We start from the raw sequence: 23,457 nt of genomic DNA on the forward strand, positions 1-23,457 counted from the left end.
CTACAGATTGGCTGCCTCACAGGCGTCTACCCAGTCGCTGAACACATCCACTGGTTCTGACAGGTGTGTGATGGGCGTCTGGAATTCCTCTCGGCACACGGCACAGGAGATGTCTCCGATCTTTCGAGCATGGTTCATTTTCACCTCACAAGACTTCTCGTGGTTGCAGAAAGGGCAAGTGAACTCGGTCTCCAGAGTGCCTGTCCTCTTCTTCTGGGAGGGCGGCTTCCGGCTGGACTTCCTTCGTCCCATGGCTGCAGAGGGGATAAACCAATCTGTAGTCCAACTTCTCCAACAATGGTGCCCTGTGAACGGGAAGTAAAAGAATCTACTTGTTAGTTGCTCAGTCGCACGAGGCTAGTTGGTTCAGTGGGTCTAAGGTTGAAGTCCGTTCCAAAAGATGTGCTACCTAGTAAATGCATGAGCGCAAAGAAGTGGTGGGACTCTACATACCGGGCTGACCTAGACCAGGTATTTGCTGGCCTCTGCTTCCCAGTTAGAAGGTAGCAAGGAGAGACTATTGTGTCTCACACTGAGCAGAACTTGAGTATATATTTCCTCCAAGCCCCGCCTCCGCAGGGACACACCTCCTCGAACAAGGCCACACCCTTTGACAGTACCACACCCTCTTCCAAGCATATTTCAATCACCACACCAACCAATCGAACAAAAGGACAATTCATTGTTTATTATGTTTTTTTTCAAAATGTGTTATTCCTTTCCGTTATATCTCAAATGTCATCCCCCTTCCGCTTTATCCCTCCTCAATCCCCTCACCCATCTGCCCTCTCCCCTCTTCCCTTTGCCTCCGTGGGGGTGATGCAACACAAGCCCCACAGCTACTGCATCCCCCTTTGCGGGCTCATCAAACCTCCTCAGGACCAAGGCTCTCCCCTCCTACTGATGTCAGAGAAGGGCTCCTCTGCTTCCTATGTGTCTGGAGCCATGGACCCCCTCCCTGTGCTCTCCCTGGTTGGTGGTCTAGTCCCTCCCCGGGAGCTCTGGGTGGTCTGGTTAGCAAACATTGTTGTTCCTGTGGTGTTGCAGTCCCCCTCTGCTCCTCCAGTCCTTCAGCCAGCTCCTTCATCTTGGTCAGCTGCCTCAGCCTGATGGTAGGCTGTGATCATCCCAGCTACATTGGTCAGGTGCCGGCCGAACCTCCGTGGAAACAGCCACACCGAGTTCCTGTCACCAAGCTCCAATTTTCAACAGCAACAGTGTCTGGCTTTGATGTCTGTGAACAGGACGGATCCCCGTGGGGGAAGGTCCCCGGATGGCCCCTCCTTCAGTCTCTGCTTCATTGTTTGTGTCTATCTTTCCTTAGAACAGGAACATTTCTGGGTTCAAACCTTGTCTGAAGACAGTGATAGTTTTCTCATATACATTCAATAAATAAATAATAATGAAAAACAAACCTTTGAGAAGGGTGGGTGGCCCCATCCCTTGAATGGGGGCCTTGCCTATCTACTGGCGCCTGTCTGTACAGGTTCTATCTTGTCTTCACTGTGCATTTTCACTAAAGCCATCCCTGTTGGATCCTAGGAAACTCTCACTTCCCTGGCATTTGCAACCTTCCCATGGCTACACCCAGATCCTCATCCTCCACTGCTACATATTTTTATTTCATTTCCTGACTTTCAAGCTGGGCAGTGGAGGCACACACCTTTAATCCCAGCCCTTGGGAGGCAGAGGCAGGCTGATTTCTGAGTTTGAGGCCAAGCCTGGTGGTCTACAGAGAGAGTTCTAGCACAGCCAGGGCTACACAGAGAAACCCTGTCTCAAATATATATATATATATATAAAACAAAGAAACAAAAAATTAATCCGGAAAGTGGTGGCTCACACCTTTAATCCCAGCTCTTGAGAGGCAGAGGCAGGCATATTTCTGACTTCGAGGCCAGCCTAGTCTACAGAGTGAGTTTCAGGACAGCCAGGGCTACACAGAGAAACCCTGTATGGAACAGAAAAATTTAAAGAAAAAGATTTTCTGACCTTCTCTTACCTCTCTCCTGTCCAGTCCACGACCTGATCCTCACGCACCTTTCCCTCCCCTTCCTCTCTTGGTTTCATTTCCCCAACTCCCTCGACCTCCCTGGAAAATCATGATTAATGGTGAAAATAAACATTATAAAAGCAATATAGAAGCAGTTTTCACAAATCCACAATAAGAAACTAGTATGTGAATGGGAAAGGGAGACAGGCATACAACTCACAAAAGAGGAAATCCCAGTCCCTCCAAACTTTAAAGTAATAGCCAGCTTCATGAACACTCAGTCTGTCATAGTGTAGAAGTCATGGTGTCTATTCTTGGACAAAACATCACGACCAAGAAGTCAGTTAGGGAGGAAAGGGTTTATTAGGCTTATACTTTTACACAGTTGTTTATCACCAAAGGAAGTCAGGACTGGAACTCAAGCAGGTCAGGAAACAGGAGCTGATGCAGAGGCCATGGAGGGATGTTTCTTACTGGCTTGCTCAGCTTGCTTTCTTATAGAACCCAAGACCACCAGCCAAGGAATAGCACCACCCACAAGGGGCCCTCCCTGCTTGTTCACTAATTGAGAAAATGTCCCACAGCTGGATCTCATGGAGGCATTTCCTCAACTGAAGCTCCTTTCTCTGAGATAACTCCAGACTGCGTTAACTTGACACAAAAGCAGATAGTATAGTAAGTAGCACTTAGTCTTGAACCTTTTTAAACAACATAGGGTGTCAGATCCAAACCATTGAGCATGCTAAGTCACCACTCTCCCACTGAACTACATCTCCATCCCCAAGATGCTAGTTTTAATTAATTGTTAATTTTTAGAACATTTTATAATTCCATCATTCTGCCCCAGCCTTCCAACCTCTCCAATGTCCCCCTCCTTCTACTCCTTCCCAAATCCATTGCTTGTTATTCTTTCCATTATTCTCTCTATGTCTGTCTCTTTCTTTGTATAACACACACACACACACACACATACACACACACACACACACACACTCACACACATGAAAATTTGAATGCTCAATTTTAGGGGAGGTGAATTCTGGAGGACTTGGGAATTCAAGCCAGAGTTGATGATCAGCTGTGACTTTTTAAGAGCTCTGTGATGCTGAGAAGTGTAGAACTAGCCACACCCCTCTGGCCAATAGACTTTGCTTTGAAAATTCCACCAAATTACACATGTGGGAAAGGCTAGAGGCACAGGGTTCAGCAGACAGGTTGCTTTATGTAACTCATGCATGGTCTGGAGGATACTTGGCCAAATGTTTCTCAAAATAGTATCAGATGTTAGAACTCTAGAATAGTTATGATGATGTTAAGTCATTTCTCATTTATATTAAATCCAAACATTCTCCAATTGTGCATTGAAATCAGTTTTATTTGCCATTTGAGAAATAAAACCCAATTTCCCCAATTTAAATTTCAATGAAAAATCATTTTAATTATTCAGAGAGTGTGTGAATTATTTTGCAGTTATCAATTTTTTTAGTGATTTGGTCATGACTGACATGATAGAAGAACCATTTTTTTGGGGGGGGGGTTGGATTTGGTTTTAGAGACAGGGTTTCTCTGTGTAGCCCTGGTTATCCTGGAACTCACTCTGTAGACCAGGCTGGGCTCGAACTCAGAAATCCACCTGCCTCTGCCTCCCAGAGTGCTGGGATTACAGGCGTGGGCCACCACCGCCCAGCAAGAACCAAAATTTTAATCTATTGGATACATGCTCATGGACAAATGGGCTTTCCGGAAGTCTAGACAGTCAGGCAAACACATTATTCATGAACAGTTGAACATTAACTTTGCATGTAGGAAGTCAAAGTCATAGGCTGGAGACGTGGCTCAGTGTTTAAGAGCACTGGCTGTTCATCCAGAGGCCCTGAATTCAATTCCCAGCAACCATCTGTAACAGGATCTGATAGCCTCTTCTGGTGTTTCTGAAGAGAAACACCACTGAACTCCCACATATAAAATAAATAAATCTTAAAGAAAACAATGAAAGAAAGCAAAGTTATGTGTGTTTTCTTTTTCTTATCTTTAATCTTGTTTTTTTACAATTCAGTCCTAATCCCCCTACTGACCTTCCCTCCCGGCCACCCCCCCACAGTTCCTCATCCTATTCTTGTTCCCCTTGTCTCCAAGAAGATGTCCCCACTCCCCACCAGCACACCCCACCCGCCTCCCCACTCTCTAGGGTCTGAAGCCTCTCCAGGGTGAGGCGCATCTTCTCTCCCAGAGGCTAGCCCAGGCAGTCCTCTGCTATAAATGCTTTTCTTCCTCCCATATCCAGAGGACAATGGGCCACATGGATTTCTGGGAAAGTATCTCCATTTCCAAAATACTCCAACAAGGGCAGACTCCAGCCTTTCCTGTATCAGTATCATGGAAGCACTGTTCGCGAGGAGACCAGTGAGGTCTGCCCTAATCTTGGAATCTTTTTGACATTTCTTCAGCTTCAAGTTGGTCCTGAGATAGCTGAGGAGGCGCAGGTATAGAGTTGGTGAGCACATCTTCTCTGAAGGAGGACCAAGCCAGGTAAGACGTCCCTTTCTTTCTCAGATGAGGCTTTTCTGAGTAGTCCTGACAGCACTGGAACTCGTTTTTTTCTTTGTTTTTGTTTTTGTTTTTTCGAGACAGGTTTGTTTTTTTTTTTTTTTTTCTGTGTAGTCCTGGTTGTCATGGAATCCTGCTGTAGACCAGGCTGACCTCAAAGTCAGAAATCTGCCTGCCTCTGCCTCCCAAGTGCTGGGATTAAAGGCGTGTGCTACCACCACCCCATCCCCCACTCGCACCCCCCACCCCCCAAGCCCGCTTCTCTTTTGCCTTACACACTGGTTGCTTTACTGACAGACCCATGAGTTTCTGCAACTAGCCCCTACCTTTTCTACAAAAGCAAACTAAGAGAATGGTATTCCCCCGCAAAGCCCAGCCACAGGAGTCACTCACATCCACTCCATCCACACAGAGGGAGGGCTGTCCCAGCCCTGGACCTATACCCCAGAGTCCTGGAGATTCTCTGGCTCAGTAGCCATAGGGGGGCTGGGGAGGGGCAGATCCTTGACATCACTACAGATTGGCTGCCTCACAGGCGTCTACCCAGTCGCTGAACACATCCACTGGTTCTGACAGGTGTGTGATGGGCGTCTGGAATTCCTCTCGGCACACGGCACAGGAGATGTCTCCGATCTTTCGAGCATGGTTCATTTTCACCTCACAAGACTTCTCGTGGTTGCAGAAAGGGCAAGTGAACTCGGTCTCCAGAGTGCCTGTCCTCTTCTTCTGGGAGGGCGGCTTCCGGCTGGACTTCCTTCGTCCCATGGCTGCAGAGGGGATAAACCAATCTGTAGTCCAACTTCTCCAACAATGGTGCCCTGTGAACGGGAAGTAAAAGAATCTACTTGTTAGTTGCTCAGTCGCACGAGGCTAGTTGGTTCAGTGGGTCTAAGGTTGAAGTCCGTTCCAAAAGATGTGCTACCTAGTAAATGCATGAGCGCAAAGAAGTGGTGGGACTCTACATACCGGGCTGACCTAGACCAGGTATTTGCTGGCCTCTGCTTCCCAGTTAGAAGGTAGCAAGGAGAGACTATTGTGTCTCACACTGAGCAGAACTTGAGTATATATTTCCTCCAAGCCCCGCCTCCGCAGGGACACACCTCCTCGAACAAGGCCACACCCTTTGACAGTACCACACCCTCTTCCAAGCATATTTCAATCACCACACCAACCAATCGAACAAAAGGACAATTCATTGTTTATTATGTTTTTTTTCAAAATGTGTTATTCCTTTCCGTTATATCTCAAATGTCATCCCCCTTCCGCTTTATCCCTCCTCAATCCCCTCACCCATCTGCCCTCTCCCCTCTTCCCTTTGCCTCCGTGGGGGTGATGCAACACAAGCCCCACAGCTACTGCATCCCCCTTTGCGGGCTCATCAAACCTCCTCAGGACCAAGGGTCTCCCCTCCTACTGATGTCAGAGAAGGGCTCCTCTGCTTCCTATGTGTCTGGAGCCATGGACCCCCTCCCTGTGCTCTCCCTGGTTGGTGGTCTAGTCCCTCCCCGGGAGCTCTGGGTGGTCTGGTTAGCAAACATTGTTGTTCCTGTGGTGTTGCAGTCCCCCTCTGCTCCTCCAGTCCTTCAGCCAGCTCCTTCATCTTGGTCAGCTGCCTCAGCCTGATGGTAGGCTGTGATCATCCCAGCTACATTGGTCAGGTGCCGGCCGAACCTCCGTGGAAACAGCCACACCGAGTTCCTGTCACCAAGCTCCAATTTTCAACAGCAACAGTGTCTGGCTTTGATGTCTGTGAACAGGACGGATCCCCGTGGGGGAAGGTCCCCGGATGGCCCCTCCTTCAGTCTCTGCTTCATTGTTTGTGTCTATCTTTCCTTAGAACAGGAACATTTCTGGGTTCAAACCTTGTCTGAAGACAGTGATAGTTTTCTCATATACATTCAATAAATAAATAATAATTAAAAACAAACCTTTGAGAAGGGTGGGTGGCCCCATCCCTTGAATGGGGGCCTTGCCTATCTACTGGCGCCTGTCTGTACAGGTTCTATCTTGTCTTCACTGTGCATTTTCACTAAAGCCATCCCTGTTGGATCCTAGGAAACTCTCACTTCCCTGGCATTTGCAACCTTCCCATGGCTACACCCAGTTCCTCATCCTCCACTGCTACATATTTTTATTTCATTTCCTGACTTTCAAGCTGGGCAGTGGAGGCACACACCTTTAATCCCAGCCCTTGGGAGGCAGAGGCAGGCTGATTTCTGAGTTTGAGGCCAAGCCTGGTGGTCTACAGAGAGAGTTCTAGCACAGCCAGGGCTACACAGAGAAACCCTGTCTCAAATATATATATATATATATAAAACAAAGAAACAAAAAATTAATCCGGAAAGTGGTGGCTCACACCTTTAATCCCAGCTCTTGAGAGGCAGAGGCAGGCATATTTCTGACTTCGAGGCCAGCCTAGTCTACAGAGTGAGTTTCAGGACAGCCAGGGCTACACAGAGAAACCCTGTATGGAACAGAAAAATTTAAAGAAAAAGATTTTCTGACCTTCTCTTACCTCTCTCCTGTCCAGTCCACGACCTGATCCTCACGCACCTTTCCCTCCCCTTCCTCTCTTGGTTTCATTTCCCCAACTCCCTCGACCTCCCTGGAAAATCATGATTAATGGTGAAAATAAACATTATAAAAGCAATATAGAAGCAGTTTTCACAAATCCACAATAAGAAACTAGTATGTGAATGGGAAAGGGAGACAGGCATACAACTCACAAAAGAGGAAATCCCAGTCCCTCCAAACTTTAAAGTAATAGCCAGCTTCATGAACACTCAGTCTGTCATAGTGTAGAAGTCATGGTGTCTATTCTTGGACAAAACATCACGACCAAGAAGTCAGTTAGGGAGGAAAGGGTTTATTAGGCTTATACTTTTACACAGTTGTTTATCACCAAAGGAAGTCAGGACTGGAACTCAAGCAGGTCAGGAAACAGGAGCTGATGCAGAGGCCATGGAGGGATGTTTCTTACTGGCTTGCTCAGCTTGCTTTCTTATAGAACCCAAGACCACCAGCCAAGGAATAGCACCACCCACAAGGGGCCCTCCCTGCTTGTTCACTAATTGAGAAAATGTCCCACAGCTGGATCTCATGGAGGCATTTCCTCAACTGAAGCTCCTTTCTCTGAGATAACTCCAGACTGCGTTAACTTGACACAAAAGCAGATAGTATAGTAAGTAGCACTTAGTCTTGAACCTTTTTAAACAACATAGGGTGTCAGATCCAAACCATTGAGCATGCTAAGTCACCACTCTCCCACTGAACTACATCTCCATCCCCAAGATGCTAGTTTTAATTAATTGTTAATTTTTAGAACATTTTATAATTCCATCATTCTGCCCCAGCCTTCCAACCTCTCCAATGTCCCCCTCCTTCTACTCCTTCCCAAATCCATTGCTTGTTATTCTTTCCATTATTCTCTCTATGTCTGTCTCTTTCTTTGTATAACACACACACACACACACACATACACACACACACACACACACTCACACACATGAAAATTTGAATGCTCAATTTTAGGGGAGGTGAATTCTGGAGGACTTGGGAATTCAAGCCAGAGTTGATGATCAGCTGTGACTTTTTAAGAGCTCTGTGATGCTGAGAAGTGTAGAACTAGCCACACCCCTCTGGCCAATAGACTTTGCTTTGAAAATTCCACCAAATTACACATGTGGGAAAGGCTAGAGGCACAGGGTTCAGCAGACAGGTTGCTTTATGTAACTCATGCATGGTCTGGAGGATACTTGGCCAAATGTTTCTCAAAATAGTATCAGATGTTAGAACTCTAGAATAGTTATGATGATGTTAAGTCATTTCTCATTGATATTAAATCCAAACATTCTCCAATTGTGCATTGAAATCAGTTTTATTTGCCATTTGAGAAATAAAACCCAATTTCCCCAATTTAAATTTCAATGAAAAATCATTTTAATTATTCAGAGAGTGTGTGAATTATTTTGCAGTTATCAATTTTTTTAGTGATTTGGTCATGACTGACATGATAGAAGAACCATTTTTTTTGGGGGGGGGTTGGATTTGGTTTTAGAGACAGGGTTTCTCTGTGTAGCCCTGGTTATCCTGGAACTCACTCTGTAGACCAGGCTGGGCTCGAACTCAGAAATCCACCTGCCTCTGCCTCCCAGAGTGCTGGGATTACAGGCGTGGGCCACCACCGCCCAGCAAGAACCAAAATTTTAATCTATTGGATACATGCTCATGGACAAATGGGCTTTCCGGAAGTCTAGACAGTCAGGCAAACACATTATTCATGAACAGTTGAACATTAACTTTGCATGTAGGAAGTCAAAGTCATAGGCTGGAGACGTGGCTCAGTGTTTAAGAGCACTGGCTGTTCATCCAGAGGCCCTGAATTCAATTCCCAGCAACCATCTGTAACAGGATCTGATAGCCTCTTCTGGTGTTTCTGAAGAGAAACACCACTGAACTCCCACATATAAAATAAATAAATCTTAAAGAAAACAATGAAAGAAAGCAAAGTTATGTGTGTTTTCTTTTTCTTATCTTTAATCTTGTTTTTTTACAATTCAGTCCTAATCCCCCTACTGACCTTCCCTCCCGGCCACCCCCCCACAGTTCCTCATCCTATTCTTGTTCCCCTTGTCTCCAAGAAGATGTCCCCACTCCCCACCAGCACACCCCACCCGCCTCCCCACTCTCTAGGGTCTGAAGCCTCTCCAGGGTGAGGCGCATCTTCTCTCCCAGAGGCTAGCCCAGGCAGTCCTCTGCTATAAATGCTTTTCTTCCTCCCATATCCAGAGGACAATGGGCCACATGGATTTCTGGGAAAGTATCTCCATTTCCAAAATACTCCAACAAGGGCAGACTCCAGCCTTTCCTGTATCAGTATCATGGAAGCACTGTTCGCGAGGAGACCAGTGAGGTCTGCCCTAATCTTGGAATCTTTTTGACATTTCTTCAGCTTCAAGTTGGTCCTGAGATAGCTGAGGAGGCGCAGGTATAGAGTTGGTGAGCACATCTTCTCTGAAGGAGGACCAAGCCAGGTAAGACGTCCCTTTCTTTCTCAGATGAGGCTTTTCTGAGTAGTTCTGACAGCACTGGAACTCGTTTTTTTCTTTGTTTTTGTTTTTGTTTTTTCGAGACAGTTTTTTTTTTTTTTTTTCTGTGTAGTCCTGGTTGTCATGGAATCCTGCTGTAGACCAGGCTGACCTCAAAGTCAGAAATCTGCCTGCCTCTGCCTCCCAAGTGCTGGGATTAAAGGCGTGTGCTACCACCACCCCATCCCCCACTCGCACCCCCCACCCCCCAAGCCCGCTTCTCTTTTGCCTTACACACTGGTTGCTTTACTGACAGACCCATGAGTTTCTGCAACTAGCCCCTACCTTTTCTACAAAAGCAAACTAAGAGAATGGTATTCCCCCGCAAAGCCCAGCCACAGGAGTCACTCACATCCACTCCATCCACACAGAGGGAGGGCTGTCCCAGCCCTGGACCTATACCCCAGAGTCCTGGAGATTCTCTGGCTCAGTAGCCATAGGGGGGCTGGGGAGGGGCAGATCCTTGACATCACTACAGATTGGCTGCCTCACAGGCGTCTACCCAGTCGCTGAACACATCCACTGGTTCTGACAGGTGTGTGATGGGCGTCTGGAATTCCTCTCGGCACACGGCACAGGAGATGTCTCCGATCTTTCGAGCATGGTTCATTTTCACCTCACAAGACTTCTCGTGGTTGCAGAAAGGGCAAGTGAACTCGGTCTCCAGAGTGCCTGTCCTCTTCTTCTGGGAGGGCGGCTTCCGGCTGGACTTCCTTCGTCCCATGGCTGCAGAGGGGATAAACCAATCTGTAGTCCAACTTCTCCAACAATGGTGCCCTGTGAACGGGAAGTAAAAGAATCTACTTGTTAGTTGCTCAGTCGCACGAGGCTAGTTGGTTCAGTGGGTCTAAGGTTGAAGTCCGTTCCAAAAGATGTGCTACCTAGTAAATGCATGAGCGCAAAGAAGTGGTGGGACTCTACATACCGGGCTGACCTAGACCAGGTATTTGCTGGCCTCTGCTTCCCAGTTAGAAGGTAGCAAGGAGAGACTATTGTGTCTCACACTGAGCAGAACTTGAGTATATATTTCCTCCAAGCCCCGCCTCCGCAGGGACACACCTCCTCGAACAAGGCCACACCCTTTGACAGTACCACACCCTCTTCCAAGCATATTTCAATCACCACACCAACCAATCGAACAAAAGGACAATTCATTGTTTATTATGTTTTTTTTCAAAATGTGTTATTCCTTTCCGTTATATCTCAAATGTCATCCCCCTTCCGCTTTATCCCTCCTCAATCCCCTCACCCATCTGCCCTCTCCCCTCTTCCCTTTGCCTCCGTGGGGGTGATGCAACACAAGCCCCACAGCTACTGCATCCCCCTTTGCGGGCTCATCAAACCTCCTCAGGACCAAGGGTCTCCCCTCCTACTGATGTCAGAGAAGGGCTCCTCTGCTTCCTATGTGTCTGGAGCCATGGACCCCCTCCCTGTGCTCTCCCTGGTTGGTGGTCTAGTCCCTCCCCGGGAGCTCTGGGTGGTCTGGTTAGCAAACATTGTTGTTCCTGTGGTGTTGCAGTCCCCCTCTGCTCCTCCAGTCCTTCAGCCAGCTCCTTCATCTTGGTCAGCTGCCTCAGCCTGATGGTAGGCTGTGATCATCCCAGCTACATTGGTCAGGTGCCGGCCGAACCTCCGTGGAAACAGCCACACCGAGTTCCTGTCACCAAGCTCCAATTTTCAACAGCAACAGTGTCTGGCTTTGATGTCTGTGAACAGGACGGATCCCCGTGGGGGAAGGTCCCCGGATGGCCCCTCCTTCAGTCTCTGCTTCATTGTTTGTGTCTATCTTTCCTTAGAACAGGAACATTTCTGGGTTCAAACCTTGTCTGAAGACAGTGATAGTTTTCTCATATACATTCAATAAATAAATAATAATTAAAAACAAACCTTTGAGAAGGGTGGGTGGCCCCATCCCTTGAATGGGGGCCTTGCCTATCTACTGGCGCCTGTCTGTACAGGTTCTATCTTGTCTTCACTGTGCATTTTCACTAAAGCCATCCCTGTTGGATCCTAGGAAACTCTCACTTCCCTGGCATTTGCAACCTTCCCATGGCTACACCCAGTTCCTCATCCTCCACTGCTACATATTTTTATTTCATTTCCTGACTTTCAAGCTGGGCAGTGGAGGCACACACCTTTAATCCCAGCCCTTGGGAGGCAGAGGCAGGCAGATTTCTGAGTTTGAGGCCAAGCCTGCTGTACAGAGAGAGTTCTAGCACAGTCAGGGCTACACAGAGAAACCCTGTCTCAAATATATATATATATATATATATATATATATATATATATATATATATATATATAAAACAAAGAAACAAAAAAAATTAATCCTGCAAGTGGTGGCTCACATCTTTAATCCCAGCACTTGAGAGGCAGAGGCAGGCATATTTCTGAGTTCAAGGCCAGCCTGGTCTACAGAGTGAGTTCCAGGACAGCCAGGGCTACACAGAGAAACCCTGTATGGAAAAAAAAAATTTAAAGAAAAAGATTTTCTGACCTTCTCTTACCTCTCTCCTGTCCAGTCCACGACCTGATCCTCACGCACCTTTCCCTCCCCCTCCTCTCCCCTTCATTTCCCCAACTCTCTGGACCTCCCAGGAAAAATCATTATTAATGTCTAAAATAAACATTATAATAGGAATATAGAAGCAGTTTTCACAAATCAACAATAAGAAACTGGTATGTGAATGGGAAAGGGAGACAGGCATACAACTCACAAAATAGGAAATCCCAGTCCCTTCAAACTTTAAAGTAATTGCCAGCTTCATGAACACTCAGTCTGTAATAGTGTAGTAGTCATGGTGTCTATTCTTGGACAAAACATCACGACCAAGATTCAGTTGGGGAGGAAAGGGTTTATTAGGCTTATACTTTTACACAGTTGTTTATCACCAAAGGAAGTCAGGACTGGAACTCAAGCAGGTCAGGAAGCAGGAGCTGATGCAGAGGCCATGCAGGGATATTTCTTACTGGCTTGCTTCCCCTGGCTTGTTCAGCCTGCTCTCTTATAGAACCCAAGACTACCAGCTCAGAGATGGCACCACCCACAAGCGGCCCTTTCTGTTTGATCACTAATTGAGAAAATGCCCCACCGCTGGATCTCATGGAGGCATTTCCTCAACTGAAGCTCCTTTCTCTGAGATAATTCCAGACTGCGTTAACTTGACACAGAAGCAGATAGTATAGTAAGTAGCACTTAGTCTTGAACCTTTTTAAACAACATAGGGTGTCAGTTCCAAACCATTGAGCATGCTAAGTCACCACTCTCCCACTGAACTACATCTCCATCCCCAAGATGCTAGTTTTAATTAATTGTTAATTTTTAGAACATTTTATAATTCCATCATTCTGCCCCAGCCTTCCAACCTCTCCAATGTGCCTCTCCTTCTACTCCCTCCCAAATCCACTGCCTGTTATTCTTTCCATTATTCTCTCTATGTCTGTCTCTTTCTTTCTATAACACACACACACACACACACACACACACACACACACACACATGAATATTTGAATGCTCATTTTTAGGGGATTTGAATTCTGGAGGACTTGGGAATTCAAGCCTGAGTTGATGATCATTGAGATCAGCTGTGACTTCCTAAGAGGTCTGTGATGCTGAAATGTGTAGAACTAGCCACACCCCTCTGGCCAATAGACTTTGCTTTGAAAATTCCACCAAATTACACATGTGGGAAAGGCTAGAGGCACAGGGTTCAGCAGACAGGTTGCTTTATGTAACTCGTGCATGGTCTGGAGAATACTTGGCCAAATGTTTCTCAAAATAGTATCAGATGATAGAACTCTAGAATAGTTATGATGATGTTAAGTCATTTCTCATTGATATTAAATCCAAACATTCTCCAATTGTGCATTAAAATCATTTTTATTTGCCATTTGAGAATTATAACCCAATTTCCCCAATTTAAATTTCAATGAAAAATTATTTTAATTGTTCAGAGAGTGTGTGAATTATTTTGCAGTTATCAATTTTTTTTAGTGATTTGGTCATGACTGACATGATAGAAGAATCAAATTTTTTTTTTTGTTTTTGGATTTGGTTTTAGAAACAGGGTTTCTCTGTGTAGCCCTGGCTGTCCTGGAACTCACTCTTTAGACCAGGCTGGGCTCGAACTCAGAAATCCACCTGCCTCTGCCTCCCAGAGTGCTGGGATTATAGGCATGGGCCACCACTGCCCTGCAAGAACCAAAATTTTAATCTATTGGATACATGCTCATGGACAAATGGGCTTTCCAGAACTCTAGACAGCCAGAGGCAAACACATCATTTACAAAATCCTGAGCATTAACTTAGCATGTAAGAAAGCAAAGTCATATGCTGGAGAGATGGCTCAGCTGTTAAGAGCACTGGCTGTTCTTCTGGAGGTCCTGAGTTCAATTCCCAGCCACCATCTTTAACAAGATCTGGTGGATTCTTCTGGTGTGTCTGAGGAGAACGATGCTGAACTCCCATGCATAAAATAAATAAATCTTAAAGATAAAAGAAAGAAAACAATATCATGTGTTTTATTCTTTTTACCTTTCATCTGTTTTTTTTACAGTTCATTTTTTATCCCCCTCCAGGTCCCCCAACTGGCAGTTCCTCATCCCATTCCTCTTCCCCTTTGTCTCCAAAAGGATGTCCCCACTCCCTACCAGCAAACTCCACCCCTCCAGGCCCCCCTTCCTAGGGCCTCAAGTCTCTTGAGGGTTAGGTAGATCTTCTCCCAGAGTGTAGCCCAGGCAATCCTCTGCTGTATGCATCAGCTTTAGTTTCAAGAGGCCTATCTACTCCTTCCTCCGCTTCTTGCCTTCATGCTCCTGTTCCTTGGGGCAACTGCTTTTGCAGGGTCTTTTAGAACCACCGTGCTGCTTTGTTTCTGCCAAAAACTTGTCCAAACCAAAAGGATCTTGCTCGAAGTGAACTGGTCCCTCTTGCCCTCTCTATGTCTGTTCTGAACCAGAAAACAACGCCTTCTCAGGAATGACTCTGTTGGTCTTCATCCTGGTTCCAAGGTCATCACTGTACATGTCCTTGTCCAGTTTTGACTGGGTCTGTGGATACTCTGAGCCACATCTTTCCCCCCTCTCCAGGCCTGTTCATAAACATTGTAAATTTCATCTTCTCCACCTGCAAACCCGCTGTGCATACCCTTGGATTGGTTGAAGAACCTTCGGTCACACTGGAATTGGAAGCTTGAGGATTGGGCACAGCAAGAGCAATGACTTCACTGATATCTCCATTTTCATTTCTCTGTGGTTTTGACCTCTTCTCAGGCACTGCCCTGGAAAGGTTCCGGTCCCGCTGCCTGTTTTCGCCTGTCATGGTGGGTTCCATCCCTTTCATGGGCCTCTCCATCCTCTTTTTCCTCATGGAGTTTCAGCCCAACTCTCCTTTCTCTGGCATTCTGGGCCATTTCTCGGAGTTTCTCTTTGTGTTTCTCCCTTTCTCTTTGAGCCATCTTTTTCTCCAATTGGGCTCACATTTCCACGCCTGCACGAGCCTCTGCTCAGCAAGGTACAGCACTTCAGCCAGTTTGGCAAGCTTTCCATTTACAGGTGTAAGCTACAGCCCTCCTCCATCAGCCGCCACCCGTTTATCCAATGGAATCGTGTAACCCTTCAGGTTCTTCCAGTTGGATATACAATGCGGGATCTTCCAGTCCTGCTGTTCTTTAACAGTCCTCTTCTGAGTAGCAGAGAGCATGACAGGTGCAGGAGGAGAGGGTGGGCCCCGGGGACTTTTCCTACTAATCTTGAATCTTGGAGGCTCCATTGGGTCTTTCTGCATTTCTATCATCTGAATAACCCTGTTTAGCTCCAGAATTGAGTGTTGCTCCTTGCCAAGGTGGTGTGTAGTATACTGAGCAGGACCCAGCTTGTCAGCTGCATGACCTGGCATGGCCACAGCAACCTTCCTCGATGTTATCTTCTGCAAGGCCACTCTTGTCTTCTCTGTGATCTTTTTAATGGTCTCTTCATTGGGCCTTCACTGTCTGGGTTATCTGCATTCCTAACCTCCTTTGGAACGAGGCCAGTGCGTTTGCCGTAAATGACCTTGTCTTTGGACGGTCCCAGTCTAGCGATGGCATTGAATTAATTTTCTCTTCATGATCCAACTGAATGGCCAGTGAATTTGACATTTTTTTTTCTTTCAGCCAAAATCCAGAGAGTACTGGGCCACATGGATTTCTGGGAAAGTACCTCCATCTCCAAAATCCCCCAACAATTGTGGATTCCAGTCTTTCCTGTGCCCATATCGGGGATGCTCTCTTCAAGGGAAAACCAGCGAGGTCTGCTGAAATCTCAGAGATCTTGCCTTTGTTTCAGCTTCAAGCTGGTCTGAGATAGCTGAGTAGGCTCATGTAAAAAACCTGGTGAGCACCTTCTTCTCTGAAGGAGGACTAAGCCAGGTAAGAAACTTCTTTCTTTCTTAGATAAAGTTTTTCTGTGTAGTCCTAGATGTGCTGGAACCCTTTCTATAGACCAGGCTGGTCCAGATCAGGTAGCCACTTTCTTCCTAATTCAAAGGTAGCAAGGATAGACTAGTGCATCTCATATTGGGCAGAGCTTGAGTGTATATATATATAAGTAAGTAAGTAAGTAAGTCATGGGGACACACCTCCTGATAGGACCACACCCTGTTCCTAGCATAATTCAATCACTGCATCAATAAAACAAAAGGACAATTCTTTTTATTATTTTTTATTAATCATTCCATTCCTTTATATCTCAGATGACATCCCCTCCCTCCTGGCTTACCCCTCCATAATCTCCCATCCCATCTGCCCTCTCTCCTCCCCCTTTTGCCTCTGAGTGTGCTCCTATACCCACCCACCTATCCTCTCCTGCCCCAGTTCTCTCTCCAGCATCCCCCTATGCTGGGGCATCTATAGAGCCTTCCCAGGATCAAGGGTCTCTCCTCCCACTGATGTCAGACAAGGCCATTCTCTGCTACATGTGCATGTGGAGCCATGCATCTCCCAAGATGCTATTTTTAAATTTTTAATTATTTTTTAATGTTTAGAATATTATATAATTCCATCATTCTTCCCCTCCTTTCCCAACCAGTCCAATGTATCCCCTCCTTCTTCTCCCTCCCAAATTCACTGCCTGATATTTTTTTTATTATTCTATGTCTCTTTCTGTCTCTCTCTCTCTCTCTCTCTCTCTCTCTCTCACACACACACACACACACACACACATTAGAATGCTCAACCCTATAGAACATGAACGCTCTTCTTTTTGGAAGTCATTATCTGCCTATAGCTTCTCATCTGGTACTGGATCCCTGTGTGATATCTCACATTACCCTGTAATGCCAATTGGTGCTGTCATTGTTTATGTCTTGTAAGTCACTATGTTGTTGAGATGTCCTGAGTCTAGTTTTCTTGTTTTATCCAGAAGACTCAGTCATACTACATTCTTCCTGGTTATCTGATTCTTGCCAACTTTCTGCTCTGAGCCTTAAGTGTAAAGGCTATGTAGCTGATGTCTCAACAGGGCCTGGGCACTACAAGGCCTTTTCTCTGCATTTTGACTAGTTGTGTCTCTATGTAATTGTCTCCGTTTGCTGTGAAAAAGAAGATTCCCTTGATATAGCTTCAAAGTTTCACCTATCTGTGGGTATTAGGATAACATTTAGAATGTCATTAGGAGTTATGCTGGTTTAAGAAAGTAGCAATAGGAGGTTCTCCTTTGAGACTGATGACCTCATTAGCTACAGTTGACTAAATTTCCAGTGTCATGCAGGGTAGGATTATTGAGTTATTTCCTCCTCTGGCACCTTGCCTAGCACCTTCTGGTATTAGGGAAGTTAGTGCTCAGGGAAGAGGCTTTGGGTCAGATCCAGTTCGATTCCTCTGAGGCCTAGGCCCAAAATACATGCTCTTTTCAACATTGGAACTGAATTTGAATTCCTTGGAGACAACTAAGGGCAACAGCAATAGTATTTTGATGTCTGAAGTATTTTGATGTCTTATTTAAACACCAACTGTTAACAATCGTCCTCTGAGCTTGATCACATCATTGTTCAAATAGGCTATGCTGAAGCAGATGTAAACTCTGAGGAGACAAGGCGGAAATGACAGGACTGAGTTTCTCATTGAGTGTTCGGAGTACTCATGGTCCTCCAGCATGTCTCCCTGTCATAAGCATGTCTCAAATGAGAATCTCAGCAGACCTTTATCTTCTGTGGACTCCACTCTACTGACTCCTCTGGTATAGTCACCCAACTCTACACACACACACACACACACACACACACACACACACACACACACAGAGAGAGAGAGAGAGAGAGAGAGGAGAAGACATCGAGACAACCAGAGAACTGACTGCTTTTCCAGAGGCCCTGAGTTCAATTCCCAGCAACCACACGGTGGCTCACAACCATCTGTAATGGGATCTGATGCCCTCTTGTGGTGTGTCTGAGAAGAGTGCCAATGTACTCATTACATAAAATAAGTAAGTAAATAAATTTTAAAAAAAGAAAAAGAAAGAAAGAAAAGATAGCATGTGATGGTTGTTTCCTCTTTTCCTCAAGAACTTTGTCTGGAATTTTTTTGTTTGTGTGTGGTGGTGTGAAATCTCTGGAGCTTACAATGTACACACACTTATCGAGATGAAAATTGCATTGGCAAGGTCATCTTTATGATTATAAGCTGTGGGCAGAGCACAGCTCTGCACTTCTCCTCTTCCATGTGACTCGCTGAGGAGGGAGAGGCAGAGCATCCTCCCCTCAAGCAGCCACAGGCAGCTCCAGACACACAGGACCAGCTTTTTGCACCCCCGGCATTTCCCCTTCTTCTCTGCCACTCCCTCCCAGAAAGAGAAAAAGAGAGAAAGAAAAAGGAAAAGGAGTCAGAAAGCTTCTGGGATTTGAATCTTTCCAAAGAGGAAACACCTAGCAAACTCAGTTGATTAAACACCAAACTGAGAGATTCTCAGCTCTTCAGCTGACCCCAGAGATGGTGCTGTCTCTATGCAGTTATACAGCCTGAATGATATTTTCATCATGGAGTCAGCTGTGCTAAGATCTGGGGCCCTGTTACATTGGCAACCAAATATCGGGTCCTTGGGAAGAGCAGCAAGCCATCTGAGACACTGAGCCAATATCTCCAGCCCCTCAATGCCCTGTTTTGGCGACTAAAATATTTGCTGCAATAGGCATCCTTGACATTCTTCATTAAAAGCGCCACTAATATAGGTAATAGTTAATGAAGAGAAACCTAGAACTTGCTCTATCTCTGGCTGGCCTTAAACTCAGAGATCTACTTGGCTTTCTCCCCTGGGATTAAAGGTTTTGGTCTATGCATTCCTGATTTCCCACATTGTAATAGATATTCCTGGTTGTCAACTTGACTCTATCTGGAATGAACTAATCCAGAATGGGAGGGCTCACCTGTGATCCAGATCTTCAGGCAGGAAGATACAAGTTTCTGATCTGGATCTTGGCAGGGAGATCTTGAGGCGTAGTGGTTGTGAAAAGTTTAGGCTCAGGCAAGGTAGTACAGGCCTTTAATCCTAGGACTCTGAATTCAAGGTCACCCTGGTACAAAGCAAGTCTCAGGTCCAGGTGCGGCGGTACACACTTTTAATCTGGGCCACACCTTCTGCGGGAGGCCTACCTGAGGAACCTGGAAGAAGGAAGGCTCAATCTTCTTCCCCTGCTTACAACGACTTGCCCTCACATCTGTTGGAACCTCCTTCTACAGAAGTCTGGTTGAAACAACTAGCCTCGTGGGACTGAGAAACTCCTCAATTGTTGGACTTACCATGTACAGCTGACCTTTGTTGGGTTATTTGGACTACAGAGTGCAAGACTAGCCCTCTGGAAGCTGTGATTTGCTCTTGAAGAAGCAGAAGAAGATGCCCCTCACCAGGTTCATGGACTGTCCTAGCGGGTGAATCTAACCTAAAGAGGGGAGGAAGGTGTTAGGCCCCAGTGGCTGCAACTGTAGAGAGGGTTTAAACGTTCCACAGTCTTTACATATTAAAAAAGTTCAATCCCAAAATCCTGCCAGGGTTCAGTGTTCAAGCTGCAAGCTGCTTCATTGATTGGTTCGAGGACATTGGAGCTCTAGCCACAGTGATTGAGGTGGTTTGCAATGACCGTCTAGGAAAGAAAGTCTGCATTAAGTGCAACACCGATGACACCATCGGCGACTTGAAGAAACTGATAAAGCGGCTCAAAATGGCACCCGATGGAATATGATCGTTCTTAAAAAGTGGTACATGATTTTTAAGGACCACATGTCTCTCGGAGATTATGAAATCCACGATGGGATGAGCCTGGAGCTTTATTACCTGTAAAGTGGAATTCCTTCCTCCTCCTCTACCATACCTTTCTTTCCCACCCTCATTTGACACTGGTAGAGATGGTCATTTTTAACAGTTCACATGAATAAAAACTTTGCTGCTGTCCAAAAAACAACAGCAATTAAAAGATTATAAGCTGTGGGATTGGAGAGATGGCTCAGTGGTTAAGAGCACTGACTGCTTCTCCAGAGTTCACTTTCCAGCAACCACATGGTGGCTCACAACCATCTGTAATGGAATGTGAGATGGACCTCTTCATGTGTCTGAAGACAGCTACCGTGTACACATATACACAGAGCAAATAAATAATTCTTTTAAAAAGATTATAAGCTATGTGTACATTCATGAAATCTACTTTCCTTGACAAAATGGTAATGGGAGGATAGTCCCCCTCCCTCATCAGAGAGGACACACAACCCAGCTTCCACACCATGGTACTGGAAAATGATTCAATATGAACTGAACTAGTTTCAACTAGACTGAAGTTTTTCATAGAATGAAATTTCTGTGAAACCTGAGTGTGACATCATGCACATACAGTCCTAGCATTCCTGAGACTGAGGCAGGAGGATAGTGGATGAAGTCTAACCTGAGATAAGAAGCCCGATTCTGTCCCAAATGTATAAGCAAAACATAACAAAGCAAAACAAACGAACAAACAAAAAAAAACAAAAAAACCCAATTTGCATTTCTCTAAAGAGCCTCTGAGTATATTATGTTAAGAAAGGATTTCAGCGTTTACACAGCTACTAATGTAACAGAGGAAACAGTAGAACACACTGCTCTACTAGACCCTTCATTGACAAACAGAGTGCTATAATATAAATCGTGTGTAATTAATAGAAATTAATATATAGACTTGAGTGATATGAGGAAAAGGTATAGAATAATTGCTGTCAGAACAAAATCAGCAGGTGGGACTGGTTGCTTCTCTGGCTCTGCTCTAGTTTGACCTTTCTTCAATTCTGCTGCCTAAGCAGATTAGATTCATAAGAAAATGTTCTCTCATTCATGAGAGCTTTATGGCTTATTTTTAGCATTATGAAAGTACCATTTATTGATTGTCATAAGTCTGAAGAGATATAACCAGCTTAAACCGATCACTTGTGACTTTTGAATTTGTCTCTAGCTAGCTCATTTGTCCATAACTTTCAGGAACTGTCTGGGATTAATTTACTCCAGGAGTTAAAAGGATACATGTAAACTCTAAAGACAAATTAGAGGCTGGTGAGATGACTCAGCAGGTAAAAGTGCGTGCTGCCCAGGCCTGGGCACCTGAGCTCAGTTCCCAGAACTCATGCAAAGGTAGAAGGAGAGAACTGACACTACACACATGTCATAGCATGTATATTCTTGCCTTCACAAACATGTCGTACACACGCACACTCATACAGACATTTTATATGCCTATACATGCACAAATACATTCACATACACACACAATAATAATGCTAACAATAAGTCTCTCTAAACTACAATTGTATGCCATACTCACACAAACACACTCATATACACATTGTATATGCACACACATGCACATGCTCACTCACATACACACATACTAATAATGGTAAAAATAGTCTTTCTAATCATCATTGTGTGCCATACTCACATACACATGCACTTATACACACATTTTACATGCACACACATGCACATACATGCACACACACACACACACACACACACACACACACACACCAATAATGTTAAAAATAGAGTCTTGCCTGGCAGTGGTGGCACATGCCCTTAATCCCACCCAGCATTTGGGAGGCAGAGGCAGGTGGATTTCTGAGTTCGAGGCCAGCCTGGTCTACAGAGTAAGTTCTAGCACAGCCAGGGCCACACAGAGAAACCCTGTCTCAAAAAACCAAGACCAAAAAAAAATTGAGTCTCTCTAAACTATTGTGTGCTGTTCTCAGACACATATTATTCACACGTTTTATGCACACATATCTACACATAATAGTAATATTAAAAATGGTTCCTTTAAACCACTGCTGTGTGCCCATAGACAAGTTGGTACATTTTTTTTAAGTGTTACAGTGACAGCAAGAAAGCCTTCTGTATAGCCGAAGCAAGGGCAGGAAGACTGAGTGAAACCCACCATTGGTGGTAAGCAGAGTGAGGACCACTTCTATTAAAACACAACAGCTCAGTTCTTAAAACACTCACAGGTGTGAGTGACAGAGGGACTCGAACTACAGGCTTATACATACCTGGGAGGCCATTTGGATGCACACAAAAATAGTAACCATAGATGCAAGGGAGTTAGGCAACTATTGAACCTCACATGAAACTCCACAAAAGACGAGAGGCAAAAATTCAAGAGCGATTGCTTGGTAATTAAAAGCAAAACAAGACAACTGATTTTCTGCAAGGCAGAAGACAGAAATCTAAAGCTAGAGCTTTGGGATTTATATTTTAAAATGGACTGGTCCAGCCAGGCCTGGTGGAACAGACCTGCAATCACTCTTGGGAGGCTGGGGAAGAACTTTAACTTAGCCTGTGCCAGTCTTAGTTCAAGAAAAGCATGCACCACTCAATGAGACTGTCTAGGAACAAATAAAACAGAAGCTGGTGATGTAGCTCCACAGTGGGGTATTTAGTAGTACAAGTGCCACTCTACAGTCAATCCCCAGTAACGCGCATAAAGGCACACACGCACACATGCATACTGGTACAGAAAACTCCAGTAAAACTATACTCTCCATCAAAACAGGTTTGCTATACCAAGGAAAGGGCTCTGGCTGGAAGACAATGGAGTTAGCTAGAGTATTTACTAGACATGCATTGCTACCTGACTCTCTCTGTCTGTCTGTCTGTCTGTGTGTGTGTGCGCGCGCGAGCACGGCGCATTGTTCTAGGATACAGACATCAAACAAAGGTATAAAACAGACCTTGGAATGGCCAGTTTAAAAACAAAGGTTATCGCTGGGCATGGTGGTACACACCTTTAATCCCAGCATTCAGGAGATAGATCTCTGAATTTAAGGTCAGCCTGGTCTGCAAGCCAGTTCCAGAACTGCCAGGGCTGCACAGAGAAACCCTGTCTCAAAAAACCAAAACCATCCATCCATACATACATCCATCCATCCATCCATACATACATGTTTTCTCTGAGGACAAGAACCAGGAAGACTATCATGGCCCACGCCTGTAACATGCTGTTTATTTTAAAATAAGATGAAAAAGGAAGGAAGGAAGGGGGGAGGAAAGGAGAAAAGAGAGAAATAGAGTACCAGTGGCTGACCCCACTTGATGGTTTATTTTTGTTTTGTTTTGTTTTGCCTTTATGCTGAAAGAATTTCAGTTTCTAAAGTTAGGAGATGCCCAATATTTAAAACATGCAAAGTGTGGCACATCTCAGGTGTCAGGCCCATAAGAAATGTTAGATCGTGACCCGCTGTTTCTGGTTGCTCATTCTGAGAAGCCAGACCCCACAGCCTGGAAAAGTCAAGTAACATATCTTTGACACTCTTCCTGGGACAAACAATTAAGAATCTTTTCTGTGCA

At 45.2% G+C, this 23,457-nt stretch overlaps 3 protein-coding genes and 2 pseudogenes across 3 annotated transcripts; 1 reads left to right on the forward strand and 4 right to left on the reverse strand.

Annotated features, from left to right (window-relative positions):
* Positions 1-252, reverse strand: LOC127664172 (transcription elongation factor 1 homolog). Its single transcript, XM_052156033.1, has one exon. It carries the CDS (start codon positions 250-252, stop codon positions 1-3), a length of 252 nt encoding a protein of 83 aa, XP_052011993.1.
* A 4,801-nt stretch (positions 253-5,053) lies between these two features.
* On the reverse strand, positions 5,054-5,305 carry LOC127664173 (transcription elongation factor 1 homolog). Its single transcript, XM_052156035.1, has one exon. The coding sequence runs from the start codon at positions 5,303-5,305 to the stop codon at positions 5,054-5,056; it is 252 nt and encodes an 83-aa protein (XP_052011995.1).
* Positions 5,306-10,099: 4,794 nt separating this feature from the next.
* On the reverse strand, positions 10,100-10,351 carry LOC127664174 (transcription elongation factor 1 homolog). Its single transcript, XM_052156036.1, has one exon. It carries the CDS (start codon positions 10,349-10,351, stop codon positions 10,100-10,102), a length of 252 nt encoding a protein of 83 aa, XP_052011996.1.
* A 4,058-nt stretch (positions 10,352-14,409) lies between these two features.
* Positions 14,410-16,493, reverse strand: LOC127664175 (SNW domain-containing protein 1-like; annotated as a pseudogene).
* A 446-nt stretch (positions 16,494-16,939) lies between these two features.
* LOC127664176 (ubiquitin-like protein 5) lies at positions 16,940-19,935 on the forward strand (annotated as a pseudogene).
* Positions 19,936-23,457: the final 3,522 nt, after the last annotated feature.

This window comes from Apodemus sylvaticus, chromosome 13 (assembly GCF_947179515.1).
Source record: "Apodemus sylvaticus chromosome 13, mApoSyl1.1, whole genome shotgun sequence".
Classification (NCBI taxonomy): Eukaryota; Metazoa; Chordata; class Mammalia; order Rodentia; family Muridae; genus Apodemus; species Apodemus sylvaticus.